Genomic DNA, 17,258 nt, shown 5'->3' on the forward strand with positions numbered 1-17,258 from the left:
CAAAGGTGATAGAAGAGTCAGCCCAAACGAGGACCTCCGCGGACTACAAACAAAATTCCTATGGAGTCTTTTGCCCAACACTTTAAATTTTTTGAATAGTGATGGAATTTAGATCTATAGACCATGGACTTAATGAGTTTGAAGTCTTTGAAGAATATATTTCTCAAATTCTTTAGCCGCTTCAGCTTTCTGGTATAACACGGAATCTTGTAACAACGCACTTTTTTCGAGGTATATTGTCAATACAAATTTGATTAATAACAGTATAAAAAATGCTGAAACAACTAGAAAGATCCTTTCCCAGAAAAAGGACTCCCAGTCAGTAGATGAAACTTCCTGAAAAATCCAATCGAAGTTTCCGCGTCTACATGAAAAACTATGGGTATCGTCATATGTACGAATACCACAAAAGGTATAAAATTCCACATCCAGGGTTAGCGGGATGTGATGCAAACATGAGAACGACAACGGGTCAAGACATTCGTTAAGAGTACAGCTGACATTATCGTTAACGAAGACAAGGTCAAGAGTTCTCGATAACTGGTTTGTGAGGCTGATTTCCTGGAAAAATTGACACTTAAGAAATTATCAATGAGGTACATTTGAGCAGTAATGTTTACATTTTTAGAAGTGTAGCTATCGTTGTCAACATGTGATTTGTAGAGAGAATCCATACTAGAAGGTGGAATGTATGAGACGCAAATGAACATTTCAGAAAAACGACGAACAGAGACACAAGGTTGATCCAAAATTGAATCCACCTCGGATAACACAACAAGCGATGATTGGAGATGACGGCGAATAGCACCTAAAACCCCTCCACCCCTGGAGAGACCAGTTTTTGAAAAATCACTTACGGTAAACGTTGTACAAATTCGATTCGAAGAACTCGCCATACAGAAATTCGGGATTGAGCCAGGTCTCCATTAGAACAAAAATATCGTAATCGGCATGCGAACTCATATTGAAAAATTAATTGGATTTAGTGCGCATACAGGAAACATTTTTGTAGTAGATTTTTAGATGTTTCTGGCTACCGTCCAGGGAAGCGGTACGAACTCCACAACATTCAGTAGGCGGTATACAGGAATTTGGAATATATGAACTTTCAGCAATTATATTATCATTGTAAGCGCTAGATTCCTTTAAAACACATGCATGGTATAATAAGATTCCACACGTAATCGTAAGCATATTATCATTACTATAAAGCAGGTTATATGTGTTTATAAGTACGAATATTTCACTACAACCATACAAAACAGGAATAAATGCCGACAATTTAGACTATATAAGCTTTCTTACTTTTTCATTCATATCTACTTTGTTGATTGTGTGTGTATTTATTCATATATATATAGTCGTTTGTATGTATGTCTAAAGATGCGTTGCATTTGTATTATGTGTGTATGTTTGTATATGCATGTTTGTCTACCATTTACCATATCACCACATAGCTTTGGTTTTGCAAGTGAACTTTCAATGATGGCATCACATCCTTAGCATCTGCATGTTTATAATTGTATTGAAAATTGCACTCAATACGAGCATGCAACTCAACATAGATACAAATAGATATGCTTGTTTGTGTGTGTGCAAGTATGTACATAGACAGCAGTAATAGAAAGGAAAATCATGAATAGCAAGAAAAACATTTTCAGCAACTGATTTGATGATGGACCATAGGCAAGCTACTAGTCAGTTCGACATTTTTTCTACCTTCACCCCTCATCCTATGACATGTTTGTCTATTTTGAATTTGAAAGCTCGATGTCTCTGCAGCAGGTAAAAATGTGTGTGTATGTATGTTGCATTGCATTTAACTTATTTGAATCCCTTCATAGTCTAATATACAAATGAAATCTTTGGTGTGTGCTTCTGTGTGTGCTTATTTAGATTTCAGTTCTAAAACCATTTAGCTACGCCCAACATGGCTTCAAATCTATTTAAAACGCAATAAAATTCACGTTGCATTCACATTGATCGTGTTGCATATCAAACCGCATACGCATACATACGTACGTGGCGAGGTTGATAGACGCGCGTACTTGTTTGCACTGCAGCATAAAATTGCCAACAGCTAGTAGCGGACTTTTAGTGTTGAGCGCTTGAAGCTATTGAATGGCGCGGCATCATCTATGGGTTTACGTTTCAAAGCAAAAAAACAAACTTCAACTACAACAAAAAAATAGTTATCTGTTTTAGTTTGATGATGTTGGTGTGATGGTGGTGGTGCGCTAGAAATCGGATACGGCTTAAATAGCAAATTAAAGTTTGTTAGTTTGGTCATTGCGAAGTGTTGGTTTCACATTTTATCACGTTTACTATTGTTCTTGTAACTTGTTTTCATTGTTTTTGTTCTTACTTTGCTAAAGCTCCACCATCCAATAAGCAAATCTGCGCTTTCGTAGCTTACCGCTTGAAGTAGCGGTTGATTTCGTCTAACCAATGTGCTATTTCGTGGTCCTGTGTATGTGTGTGTGTGTGTGTGTGTATGTAGTGGTAGGCGAAGTATGTTGCAAACTAATTTACCGCTATTCATCAGTTGTTGGTGACAGTGGCCGCACACAAAACCAAGTATTTCGATAACAAATTAAAGCAATTCAAAGTACTGAATGCAATTCATTTTAAGCGTTCATGTACGCTTGTATGTGGCTGTGTGTGTGTGCATAATCGTGCGCTAGTTGATATAATTTAATACTTGTTTAGAGCTAGAAAAGCGTTCAGTTCAATGAAACTCGCATTAGTAGCGCAGATAAAATAAAAATTAAAGGCTATAATTTCATTGCTTCTTATGAAAACCTTTGAAAGAAGTAAGCTTTAATATAGTTGAATGGTTCAATTATATGCCCCAGGGTCGTCGAAAATTTGAGAGTTTTTTCCATAAGTAAAGTTGCTAACAAAGGCAGACCTCGCGAGTTATGTACAATGTATAAATAAAAATGACAATGTTAATATGTTAATAACATGACTTATGTATGTACAATGTAAGTTAACAGAGATATCAAAGAAAGTGAGGTATGTTAATAACTTAATCTTGACATGTTATTGTTTCGTTCCCATAATTTCACTGTTATGTTAATACGTTTTTTATATGTTAATGAATGAATGAAAGTTGGGGAGAACGTAAAACAACAATGTAATGAATTTTTGTATATTGGAGAGTTTTGGTAAACCAGTTTTAATAACAACAAATTAGTACGTAAGTGAATATATTAGAGTAAGTAGATGCCAATGGAACTAAGCAGTTAAATGGTGTGATGCTTGTTAACTGTATAATCATACGATGTACATTTTTGTAGGTAATAAGCAATTTACTTTAATATAATAAATTAGTTGTGTAGCTGATCTCATGGAATAAAGACTCGTTGTTTAGAATCTCGCAGTTAACATTTTCATTGATTTAATTCGCGCGGCCTGTCAGCGCCTCTTCTTTGGATACTGTTAATTTAGAAGTCGTTACAGCAGAAGGAACGAGGGTAGCCGCATATGCTGACGATTTAGTGATTATTTCCTGTTAACAATTAGCGAACTCATAGTGCAGTATTTGTGGCATTTCGGTATGGACAGCGCAAAACAGTTTGGGAACCAGTTCAGCAAAAGCGAAGTTAAACAGCACAAATCTCTCTTCTGAAGTCTGAAGTCTCTCTTCCTTAGCATGCCACTGGACTCCAAACTAAGCTGGAAAAAGGTCTTGAGTTAATAACAAAAAAAAAGCTCAGGCAGCAGACCACATCTGCACAAGGCTTTTCTGGAGAAAATGGGACTACCTACTATGGTACCATCCAAGGCATGTACAATACATGTAAAATACAGTCATCCAATCGATAAAAATGAAATGAGCAATCAAAAAACGGTTGCGAAGGTGCAAGGGCTACCATGCCAGGCGCAGAGAGCAGCTCACTTTAGAAAGAATTAAGTGTAAGTTTTCACTTAGGATTGGTCGCAGAAAAAGCTCTACGACTAAGAGAATCCAACATGTGAAAATCAACAAAATACGGGCACGTGACAATATTTGATAACATAACGAGCGGACGATTTAACAGAATCACCATTGACCTTCGGATGCACTTTCAGGTGCAGTATATAAGATATTAAGAAATGCGGGTAAGGCGTAGAGAGATATTGGAGCATTGCAATCTACACAGACGGCTAAAAATCAAAAATGGAACTGATCAAAAATGAAGCTGAAATTTAGTCAAAGCGATTAAGGTAAGTCTAATGCACCGACTCCCTGACTTATGCACTGGACACAAGCGAGGCAAATAGCTCCATATGAGCATCGCCGAATTATCTCTTGAGGAATATCAAGTAAGGTGAGATTAAGGCAACGGACTTGATGTGAACCTACCGGAATTAATGCGAGGTCTCGAAGTTCTAACGACCCATTGGCACATACAACAAGCTCCCTCTGCAGATGCAGTCAGGATGAAAGGAAAATGTAGCCGAATAATCAGATTATCTGCCGACGGCCAGCATGGCAAAAAAAGCGACTCAGATTTCTCGGCTCCCGATTTTTTGACAGCCTGGAAGAGATTGGGATAGTGGATCTCTCACTCCTCTTAAGTTTCACCAAAGAGAGTAAATGGTTCATTGAAGACCACAAAGAGATATTGACTCACTTGAGGCACACAGAATGAGCAAAAATGTCTTCGAGTGAAAGTTTGGCAAATTCCCATACACGCCTTTTTTATAAAGTTCTAATTTAATTTGCCTTAAAGCAACGAAAATAAATAAAAGAAGAATTTAAGTGACCAAATTTTATAAAAATTACAATTGCTCTTTTTGTTTAAGTTACTTAAACTATGGACATTTTTCTTTCTTTGGTTCATTAACTATTGAATGCGCTTGTAATTCTCAACTAGTTAGTGAAATATTCTAAAGACTTTGTTGAAAAGTTTTTCGCCCAACGCTGTACTTTTCATAGAAAAATGAGGTGCCTCACCACGCAAACAATACTCAGAGCCACAAGTGTTCACCGCCATTAAATACCAAAAAAAGGTGTAATAGATGCAGATGCAATACAAACATTTGTCAGTATAGCTCATGGAGTCATAACCTTGGGTCAAAGTAAAAGGAAGCTCTGTGCGCTGATTATTATGGATACTAGAAGTGCTTTTAATACTGTCGGGTACAGATAACGACACGAAGAATAATTGGTAGCTATTTTAGCGACATAGTACTCCATTTGATACTAGTGATGGACTTAGAAAGTAAACCTTCTCTGGCGGCGTGCCTCAGCGATCTGTTCTTGGCCCAATGCTTTAAAATGCGATGTATGCCTTTGTGTTAAAAATGAGAGAAAGTTTATAAAGTCAGTGGAGCCCTTATGCGAATAATGCCCAACAACAATGGTCCAGGCGAAGATGCCCATGAGCCATTGTCTAACGTAACTAGCTCGATAATATTATGCGCAGCACCAGTGTGATACGGACCTTAAACGACCGCTAAAGAGATATAGTAATAGCTTACCGATTTCCTGCTACACGAATAGCAAGTGCTTTTCAGACGGTGTTCGACGACGCGATTCTTTTTTTATCTCGGAAAATCAAAGTTGATCTTCTTTCAAGAGAAATGGCTTTCAGATCAGCTATTTGGACATTGGAATCGGGAGACCAGACAGAAGATGCCAAGAAAAGCGCAAGATCATGAACAAGTGTTAGGTGGCAACCACGTTGGGAAGAATCGAGGAAAGGGCGCTGGTCCTTCATGTTAGTTAGGAATATACTAAAATAATGCGATCGGAAGCGAACTTAGCTACCATCTCACGCAGATATTGAGTGGGCACGGCATTTTCAAGGAGTACATACATATATACATATGCGTAGGATAGAGGAAGAATCTTTCTAACCACTCTCTCCCACCGAATTAGAAAACGCAGAACACGTATTGTTTCATTACCCTCGTTTTCAGAGCGAAAGGCTCTTTGTACACAGATTTTTTGGCGAGGAGTCCTCCAGTAGGAATTAAGTTCCTTTAATGTGCATAGACATTCAATGTTGGACTACATTGAGTAAAATGGCGTTTGTAGTAATAACGCGATTGATGCACGCCGAAAGGGAGCGCAGAGAATAGCGCATGCGAAGCAGTAGCGACTAAATCGCATTTCCCCCACCATGACATTATGCGTAACGGCGGTATTGCGGGGTGTAAACATAGCATTAACCTGGTTTCAATGGGCCACTTGAGGTCAGAGCGCTGCCCCAATGTCCAAAGGAAAAAAATAAAATTAATTGTAACAGATGCTTAACATCCTCTCTTTTTATACAAGAACAAGTAAGGAAGGTTAAGTTCGGGTGTAACCGAACATTACATACTCAGTTGAGAGCTATGGTGACAACATAAGGGAAAATAACCATGTAGGAAAATGAACCGAGGGAACCCTGGAATGTGTATCAAATGATGTGCATTAAAGAGTATTTTATAAGGGAGTGGGCCATAGTTCTATAGGTGAACGCCATTTAGGGATATAGCCATAAAGGTGGATCAGGGTTGACTCTAGAATATGTTTGTACAATATGGGTATCAAATGAAAGGTGTTAATGAGTATTTTAAAAGGGAGTAATCGTTAGTTTCATAGGTGGACGCCGTTTTGTGATATCGCTATAAAGGTGGACCAGGGGTGACCCTAGAATTTGTTTGTACAATATGGGTATCAAAAGAAAGGTGTTAATGAGTATTTTAAAAGGGAGGGGGCCTTAGTTCTATAGGTGGACGCCGTTTCGAAATATCGCCATAAAGGTGGACCAGGGGTGACTCTAGAATATGTTTGTACGATATGGGTATCAAATTAAAGGTATTAATGAGGGTTTTGAAAGGGAGTGGTGGTTGTTGTATAGGTGGTCGCATTTTCGAGATATCGCCATAAAGGTGGACCAGGGGTGACTGTAGAACGCGTTTGTACGATATGGGTATCAAATGAAAGGTGTTAATGAGTATTTTAAAAGGGAGTAATCGTCAGTTCCATAGGTGGACGCCGTTTCGAGATATCGCCATAAAGGTGGACCAGGGGTGACCCTAGAATTTGTTTGTACAATATGGGCATCAAACGAAAGGTGTTAATGAGTATTTTAAAAGGGAGTGGGCCTTAGTTCTATAGGTGGACGCCGTTTCGAGATATCGCCATAAAGGTGGACCAGGGGTGACCCTAGAATTTGTTTGTACTATATGGGTATCAAAAGAAAGGTGTTATTGAGTATTTTAGAAGGGAGTAATCCTGAGTTCCATAGGTGGACGCCGTTTCGAGATATCGCCATAAAGGTGGAGCAGGGGTGACCCTAGAATTTGTTTGTACAATATGGGTATCAAAAGAAAGGTGTTAATGAGTATTTTAAAAGGGAGTAATCCTTAGTTCCACAGGTGAACGCCGTTTCGAGATATCGCCATAAAGGTGAGCCAGGGGTGACTCTAGAATTCGTGTGTGCAATATGGGTATCAAACGAAAGGAGTTAATGAGTATTTTAAAAGGGAGTGGGCCTTAGTTCTATAGGTGGACGCCTTTTCGAGGTATCGCAATAAAGGTGGACCAGGGGTGACTCTAGAATGAGTTTGTACGATATGGGTTTCAAATGAAAGGTATTAGTGAGAGTTTTAAAAGGGAGTGGTGTGAAGGCGTTTTCCAGATATCGACCAAAATGTGGACCAGGGTGACCCAGAACATCATCTGTTTGATACCGCTAATTTATTTATATATGTAATACCTACCAAGATTTTAAGGGTTTTTTAATTCGCCCTGCAGAACTTTTCATTTTCTTCTACTTAATATGGTAGGTGTCACAACCATTTTATAAAGTTTTTTCTAAAGTTATATTTCGCTTCAATAAAACAATACAATTACCTTACCATGTTTCATCCCTTTTTTTGTATTTGGTATAGAATTATGGCATTTTTTCATTTTTCGTAATTTTCGATATCGAAAAAGTGGGCGTGGTCATTGTCGGATTTCGTTCATTTTTCATACCAAGATAAAGTGAGTTCAAGTAAGCACGTGAACTAAATTCATTAAAGATATGTCGATTTTTGCTCAAGTTATCGTGTTAACGGCCATGCGGAAGGACAGATGGACGACTGTGTATAAAAACTGGGCGTGGCATCAACCGATTTCGCCCATTTTCACAGAAAACAGTTAACGTCATAAAATCTATGCACCTACCAAATTTCAAAAGGATTGGTTAATTTTTGTTCGACTTATGGCGTTAAAAGTATCCTAGACAAATTAAATGAAAAAGGGCGGAGCCACGCCCATTTTGAAATTTTCTTTTATCTTTGTATTTTGTTGCACCATATCATTACTGGAGTTGAATGTTGACATAATTTACTTATATACTGTAAAGATATTAAATTTTTTGTTAAAATTTTACTTTAAAAAAAAATTTTTTTTAAAAGTGGGTCCTTCTCCGATTTTGCTAATTTTTATTTAGCGTAAATATAGTAATAGAAGTAACGTTCCTGCTAAATTTCATCATGATATCTTCAACGACTGCCAAATTACAGCTTGCAAAATTTTAAATTACCTTCTTTTAAAAGTGGGCGGTGCCACGCCCATTGTCGAAAATTTTACTAATTTTCTATTCTGCGTCATAAGTTCAACTCATCTACCAAGTTTCGTCGCTTTAGCTGTCTTTTGTAATGAATTATCAAAATTTACTCAAGTTATCGTGTTAACGGACGGACGGACGGACGGACGGACATGGCTCAATCAAAATGTTTTTCGATCCTGATTATTTTGATATATGGAAGTCTATATCTATCTCGATTCCTTTATATATGTACAACCAACCGCTATCCAATCAAACTTAATATACTCTGTGAGCTCTGCTCAACTGAGTATAAAAAAAATAAAATAAAGTACAGTCCACTTAAATAAAAAATAATAAAATTATAAAAAACTGTTCTTTCTCCGAATCACGAAAACTGTGATACTTTTTATGTTCGCTGCGATACATATTCATATATCAATTACAAATTTTTGCAAGTTCTCATATCTAGGGAAAGCTCTTGGCGACAATTTAGTGCTCAGTAGTCTCCTATAGTTTTTCGCAAACTGATATCCTCATATCGCAGTATTTCAATTTCCAACCACAAGCACAAACTTCACTTTATCCTGCCAATTTGGTATAACATCAACGTTAACACCATCTCTATATACGTCAGTTGGTAGTCCAAAGTGAAATTTGTCTGCTGACTTGACAAGCGGTTGCCTAGCCTTTTCCACTTCTATTACCGTTATAAAAATTTTCTAGTATATCGCTGTATGTACATAATTTGCTACTATGGCTTAAAATGGACGCTCAGTCGACACTTAAGCCACTTCGTTGGTTAACCCATGAGAAATATTTAAACGATGCTTAACAGAGGTTGTCTTAGAAACATTGTTTTTGTTATAGTTTGCTATTGTTTTGTTATCTTTTGAAACTTATTTGTTGCTTCGTTATACACTCATATTTTCGTTAGGTCAAAGGCTTGGAGTGTAAACCTGTTAAATTCAGTTTTAACCAAAAGAGAAATTTTGTGAGGTACTTCGGTGGAGACCGTGCAAACACATCAAAGAGATTAGATGATAAAAGCAAGTGGCTGTAAGCAAAGTGTAGTAGTCTTAAATAGAGATTGCTTCTTACAATTTCAGTTAAACATATAAAGGGTTTTTGAGTTGACAATCAAAATTTGTGCATTTGAGTTAACAAGTTTATACTCTTAACGTACGTTGTGTACGTACTTCAACAAACAATAAAGATTCCAAAATCACCTCTAACTAAAGTGTAGACATTTTCACTTTTACTAATAATTAAATTTGTTCATAAGTTATGAAATTTATTACCTTTTTGCACAACAAAAGTAAAAACAACACAGCATTTCAAAACAAGTACTTTTCTACACAAATGTTAATTTGTTACCCTAATGTTTCGAAAGTTCCTCGACTTAACGACCATCATTTGGGGTTTTGGTTTAATTTGCCTGTTGTTTATTTGTTTAGATTTTCTTATATTTTGTTGTTTATTATGTTTTTTTCAAGTTTTTTTATCAGTGCTGTGTATTTGAATTTTATATAGAGTCGCATCTTTATAGAAGTTACTCAAACATCTTTTGCATGTTTATTGTATATGACTAGGTTATATAAGGTCGAACTGGCTAGTCCTGTCCATTACGACCTTATATGGACAGACTGAGCTAGTGATACCAGAAGTTTATTTAACGACTAAACTGAAATAACCCTATCGGAAGCCAGGACTTGTTATAAAATACCTCCCTTATCTTAGAAAATACTAGAAGTTTTTAAAGATCTATGCCACCTGCTGCTTCTAGATCTTATAGCTGTATCACTCCTTATACCTAGAGTCTTATCCTGGCAAGCGCAGGGCACGATTACAAAAAATAATCTATCGGTTTTTCTTCTAACCCACATTTCTCACATCTTCTGCCATTGAGTAGCCCTTATCTAAAAGCAAGTAAAACCAGATGGCAGTGCTCAATCAGAATCTCATCATAAGCCTACAGTATATTCTCTTAATGATAAGAGTAACTTTGTAATCTAACGTACCTACATATGACTTCCAAATGGTTATAGCCACGCGCTTGGATACATGCATTTCCTGTTTGCTCCATAATGTGCAACGACCGCTTACTCCTAGTTTCACTCAACTCATCCGCTTTGTCACGCCCATCTATTCACATACGCCCTAGAACCCAAAATTGAGATACGCTTCTCCCTATTCCATATACGGTTTTTTACTCTCTAAAGGCTGTTAAATATAATGTTAATATTGCCTTAATTGCTGCTTGGCTGTAAATAAAAGGTATTATGCGGCTGCAGTTTGAGCCGCCATTGATCTGGTAGCATATTGGATATATTTGTTTTCGGAGTAGCACGGTACACCGCTGATCATACTCCTTCCAATACTGCAGTGTTAAACATTGATAGCCTGCAGACTATTCTTAATTATTTGAGCTAGGCTCTTTTTTGTGTGGCTGTTCATCAAACAAGGGCTTCATAATATAGGACAAGCCTTACAATTGCTGTAAATACCCAATAAGAGAGAGTCCGCTGTAGGTTTCATGTGCACCCCAGCATTTGTTTACATGCATAAAGTGCCGTCGATGCGTTCTTCACTTTCTCCTCTACGTTGAGTTTTCACGACAGCTTACTATCTCGAAAGATTCTACATATTTTGTGCAAGGTTTCTCATGTTGGGTCATCCCTCCTATGTTAGGCATGGTCCAGATTGGGACCTTGTACAACTTAGTTAACAAGACCATATCTATCTTGTCGCGGTGGCGGTCAACAGGGCATAAGACGTAGTGTGCGTACGCCGTGAAATTGAAGGGGCCAACATCGAAACACCTGAGCAGTAGGTTGTAAATCAGAGTTTACAGCAGAAGTGATGATACCCCGCCCTGTGGCTGCTCCTCTTCACTTATTTCGTGACCTCATACAACCCCCATTTTGAAGCGGTTTTCCTGCGCTTTAACATGCAGCCGCTCCATCTGCATGTGACTGGATGTACTTCAATGCAATTAAGACAATGCAAATTGGCCCATTTAGAGAAATTTTTGAGAGGATTTTTCAGAATACTGCTATTAATTTATGCCAGGGCATTCTCTAAGTTTATAAAATACTTTTCAAACCATTATAAATAAATTGCAAGAAAGACCGAAAACTAAATCTATAACTGACATGATATAAATAATTTTTATGAGTTTATCACGTTTTATCTTTAAAATGTGCAATAATATGCCAAAAACAAAAATATTAACTCAGATAAATTTACTATAGAATGCGTATGTACATAAATATGCTTTTCATGCCAAGTATTATATTATAGCAAAGAAAATATATATATATATATATATTTGTATAAGGTCACCACTAATTTATAACCGAAAACTTCAAGCCACTAAACAGAGATCGACAATATATTATTAACAAGTAAATATGTATATGACAACGTAATATAAAGCCTTGGTACAAAAACGTGAATGCATACTACAAGTGGAGGTAGGGAAGTCTATTATCTATCTCTAAATTTCGGGGGAAACCAAAAAATATATACCCAAAGTGAGGTCTCATAAATTTGTAATATCACTAAGCTGTGATTATAAAAAAGCTATAATGTGATACTTATACACAAACAAATATCGCCTGTCGTAAGCAGCTATTAAACGGTTATTGTCATGGAAACAGGGTTTGTACCAAATTTCGTTAAAATTTGCCGCTTGTTATTCGACTTTGGTATTGAAAAGTTTGAACGTATCGCAGAACCGTTTACTATAGTTTTTAAACCTTCATACTTTGCAATAATATAACTATTATGGTGTAAGCACCTTTTTGTCGAAAACGTGGACGTGGTCGTTAACGAATTTTCTTCAGATTTAAATATAATACTAAAAGCTGTAATTGCGTAAAATTGCGAAATGATACTAACGTTAAAGTTATCTTTTATAAAATGATGGCGTTGCAACGCCCATTATTCAAAATTTGTATTTATTTTAAAATTTTTGTAATGTGGTAAAACACATCATCCCAAATATGACGAAATCTTATATTTTATTTCTAATTGCTGTTTTAATGTACAGGTCTCTTTATTGCTTTTATTTGGAATCCAAATCTATAAATAAGGTTGTGGTTGTAAATATGGGGACTCATGCTATTAGCGAGCTTTGTGCATTATTAGTCATAGTGCTTTTGTTTAGCTATATTTTATTAGAATAATTCGTTAAAAATAAACGATTGTGAGCACACAAAAGAGTCTATTTGTATTATGGCACTATTGTGAATATTCGATTATAACTAAGACTGCATTACCGGCAGTTGCTAACATTCGCCATTTGGCAACGCAAGCGCATATAATTTTGTAGATGTTTGATTGAAAGAACAGCTGATTTCTGTTGATATTTGATATGATACTTTTATATTTGTTGCGCAAGATGCACACGGGTCCGCCTTGTATCAGTAAAATTTAATTACATATCGCAAGGCTGTTGAATTTTTGTTACCATTAGAATTAGAAAACATTGTTTTTAAGTGGGCGTGGTTGACGAACAGATTTTGTTAATTTTTATACAGTTAATGGGGACACCCTCCCTCCCGAACATCATTATGACATCTTCTACTTCTTAGGATTTATGGCTTAGAGGCTTTAAAATTTTCTTCTTCTAAATACAAGCAGTGAGTCAGCAAATGTCTCAATTTTCACCCAAAGGCTATAATGTTTTTTTGTTGATGCTGATAATTTGAGTATATAGATATCTACATCTATCTCGATTCTTTAATGCCATTACTTACTACCATTATACAATGAAAGTTATAATATCCCAAGTACACATTGGGAATAATAACTGTGTAGACGAAAGCTAGCTTAGGTTAAGGTAACCTTGCTGGTCCATGAGGAACTCACCTAGATTTAATGAGTCCGTTTTGTTACAATACGTTTTTTTAACGACAAAACTGAAAAACATAATCAAAAACTAGAATCTACGTTATGAAAAATCTTTTTCCTCTTGGCGAATACACCAAACATTCTGAGGCCTTTGCCGCTTGCTGCTTCAAGATCTGACAGCTTCAACATTCCTTATGGCTGTAGTCTTAGCTCAGCAAGCGCAGGGCGAAGCACAGAGCGAACGCTATCGCTTCCTTCTCCAACCCTTACTTCCTACATCTACAATAACTACTAGGCCTAATTTAAACGCATATGAAACCAGAATGCAGTGTCCCGCCAGAATACCCGTCATCAGTCTACAGTCCTCTCTTTTTGTTGATAGGAGTAACTTGTTGAGTCTAAGATTTTGCTGACTTGGATGTCTATGAAGCAAGCTTCGCGGGGTGCTCGCTTTTCAGATCTCACCCGGTTTTATATTTCCATTTATTCCCAACGCCTCGGAACGCAATATGGACCTATGCTTTCCCTTATTCCTATTCTTTACAGGGAGTGTAGACAACCTTTGTAGACAAACTTACTAAAGAAATGAAACAAGAGTAGAATAATAACATCTCTGTATTCCCATGCATTACACAGCCTGCCCGAAACGCTAGCGCTTGGCAACTGAATATCGCAACAAGTTAGTGTCAAAGTTGAAGCTCTAGGAAAACTATGCAAAAGCAGAAAAGTCGCAATATCAATGACACCAAAACGCTTCAGTGGGTGACAGGCAGATGAAAATAGCAATGTGTCTGTTTGCAAAGACTATAACTGTGGCTACTTTTCCACACTTGCTTACACCGCCTTTATTGGCATCAGCTGGCTCAAAGCAAATCTCAATACAAACAAATACATTTTATTATTTTCATAGCAAAAAAGAAACAAGTAAGAACGGGACTGTCTTCGGCTATGCCGAAGACGTTATACCTTTCATGAATGGGCTGAACAATAATCTTATCCCGTTCGTAATCTCCGAATAATCGGATGTATAAGATAAGAAATATCTAGTGAACAGATCTACATACCTAAACGATTTTTAAGATAAATATAAAATAAAAAATAGGTAGGTACTTCATGTGAGGATGCAAAGTTTTAGGTTTTTGTGATCTGCGTCTAAAAACTATGACTACGAATCAGGTATTTCAACAATATATGACGTAAACGTAACTCTTTGATGAAATTTTATGAATTTTGAAGCTTCTAGCCGTAAAAAGGGGCAAAAAAATAGAGTTTATATGGGGTATATAATATACGTAACACCGATCTCTATGATTTTTTCAGACAACAATATATGCTATACACGTAAGCATATAGTGAAATTTGAAGCTTCTAGCTGTTAAAATGGGGTAGAAATTGCGCAAAGTTTCTTATCTGAACAATCGGTTGTATGAGATATATACTATATATACAACCGATCTCTATGATTTTTTCAGACAACAATATATGCTATATACGTAAGCATTCGTTGAAATTTGAAGGCTCTAGCTCTTAAAATAGGGCAGTAATTACGAAAAGTTCCTTATCTGAACAATCGGTTGTGGGGATATATACTATATATACGACCGATCTCATTAATTTTCTCAGGCAACAATATGTGCAATATACGAAATTATATGGCGGAGTTTGAAGCTTCAATCTGTTAAATTGAGTAAGATATTACAAAAATCCTCTTTTTCTGAAAAATCGGTTGTATGGAGGATATATGCTATAGTAGTCCGATCCGGCCGGTTCCGAGAAATGTCTAATCGGACACCCAAATTCACCCGCTCACCAAATTTTATCAAGATATTTCAAAAATTGAGGGACTAGTTTGCATACAAACAGACAGACGGAGAGACGGACAGATGGACAGACGGACAGAAGGACAGATGGACAGACGGACATGGCTAGATCAACTCAGCTCTTCAACCTGATTATTTCGGTATAATTAATGGTGGGTCTATCTATTTTCCTTTAAGGACTTACAATTTTGGGTTTCGTGACGAAATTAATATACCATTTCATTTTCATGAAAGGTATAAAAAGGTGGTAGCAGAGAAAAATACAGCAAAATTCATATAATTTTTGGTGACCGTATTGAGCATACAAACTATTTACATCAACGACGCTTCATCTTATGTATATACAACAGTTCACTCACCTGGTTTGTTGCTGCTATTATTGCCAGCAGAGATTTGCTGTTGTTGTGTTTGATGTGACTGTTGTTGCTGATGCTGCTGCTGTTGTTGTTGCTGATGATGATTTGAAGTTACCAGCTGTTGTTGTTGCGGCTGCTGTGACTGCGGATGTTGACCGTTGTGTTGTAGATGCGATTGTTGGCCACCACCATTGCCACCATTAGCAGCAACAGCTGCCGGATGTATGGCAAGCAATTTTGTTTCCGGTGGCTTATGTGGACCCATAGTAATCTGTGGCGCCCCCATTGCAATGGTGGGTGCTGGCATCATCAATGTTGACATGGCCAACATAATTTGCGAATGAATTTTGTCGGCTTTTTGTGGTATGGGCTGAATTGAGCTGAACTGAGATGAGTAAAAGCAAGCAAGCAGGAACACTATAAGCTGTTCGAAACTTGAAAGCGCTCTCGGCAAATTTGTATGCGAATGAGAGCCTCTTCACTGCTTTAGTTGGTGCTGCATACACAAAGTAATAGACCGTTGTGAAAACAATGTAGTCTATATGACTGCTGATGATGTGACGCGCGAGATGACAGAGGCCAGTGACTTGTTTGTTGGCTGGTAGATTTTGGCGCGTCTGGACGTTTTTACTATTCTGTTAAATTATTATTCTTTTTTTTTTTTGATTTAATAATACAATTAAAAAAAAAAAACTGCTATTTAACACTTTGAATTTATGCCGTTTTATAAGTGCATTTATGTGTGTGTATTTGCGTGTTTGATTATAATATTCACTATTCAAATTTACTTTTATGTGTGTATGTATGTCATAAGCATGTAAATATGTATGTGTATTTTCTTGAACTTGTACATTTGTTCTTATTGATTTATCTTCCTCTTCTTCCTTGTCTTCTTCTTCTTCTTTTTTAGCATAAAAGAGTGTCAACAAATGCCGGCAAAAGCAACTATTATACGATTATTATAGCAGCGTGTGTGTGTGTAACTTTAGCTTCCAAGGTGAATATGTAGCTTAAAATTTTCGTTACTACTTCACTTTCCTTTTTTTAGTTAGATAGTTATATTTTTTTTTGTGTGCTTGTGTGGGTGTAAGTATATTGTGGACGTTAACTGTTGCCTTTGTTTTTGCTTGTTATTTGAACTTTTGCAAAGGTCGTCGTACGTTAATTTATAACACTTTGAGTGGAAAATCTGTTGTCGTCTACGGCTGCTGCTGATGCCTCTACTCCAATTGTCTCAGTGCCACCTTCTTTTGTTTTATACATACACATACATATGCATATGTAAAAGTATTACTGCTTTTGCTGCGCCTTATAGCCGTTTGCAAACTGTCTGCGGCATTAGATTTATAATGACAATTTTAGCATTGCACCGTTTTGTTTTTACTATTTTCGCAATTTATTTTTTCGAAAACTATTTCATGTATGTATATTCGCACTAAAATTTGTTCTACAATAGAATTTTCACTTTTCTTTCAGTTTGCTGCAGTCGCTTAACTCACTTGCCTGTTGAGAAGAAAGAAGCTGGTTGCTTAGTTTTGGGAGTTAACTTGACTTGCAACTAGCATTGCATACACAAAATTCCTTGTAAGCGGCACTCGGTTTGCTCGAGTTCTATATATATAAGCATATATCTACATATCTAACAGCATATATGTAGCCCCATATACATACATATATATTTAAAGCATATATGAGTTCACATGCTTTTT

General features: G+C 36.7%; 1 protein-coding gene across 4 annotated transcripts in view; it reads right to left on the bottom strand.

Moving 5' to 3' along the window:
- Positions 1 to 17,258, bottom strand: part of LOC137237882 (cytotoxic granule associated RNA binding protein TIA1) — a 648,328-nt gene that overhangs the window by 623,204 nt on the left and 7,866 nt on the right. For all 4 annotated transcript variants that reach the window (XM_067762218.1, XM_067762219.1, XM_067762217.1 and 1 more), the window contains one exon: positions 15,553 to 17,052. In XM_067762218.1, the coding sequence (XP_067618319.1) occupies positions 15,553 to 15,880 (328 nt within the window). In that variant the 5' untranslated portion in view covers positions 15,881 to 17,052. The remainder of the gene's footprint in view (positions 1 to 15,552; positions 17,053 to 17,258) is intronic.

Source organism: Eurosta solidaginis, chromosome 1 (genome assembly GCF_040869045.1).
Source record: "Eurosta solidaginis isolate ZX-2024a chromosome 1, ASM4086904v1, whole genome shotgun sequence".
Taxonomy (NCBI): domain Eukaryota; kingdom Metazoa; phylum Arthropoda; class Insecta; order Diptera; family Tephritidae; genus Eurosta; species Eurosta solidaginis.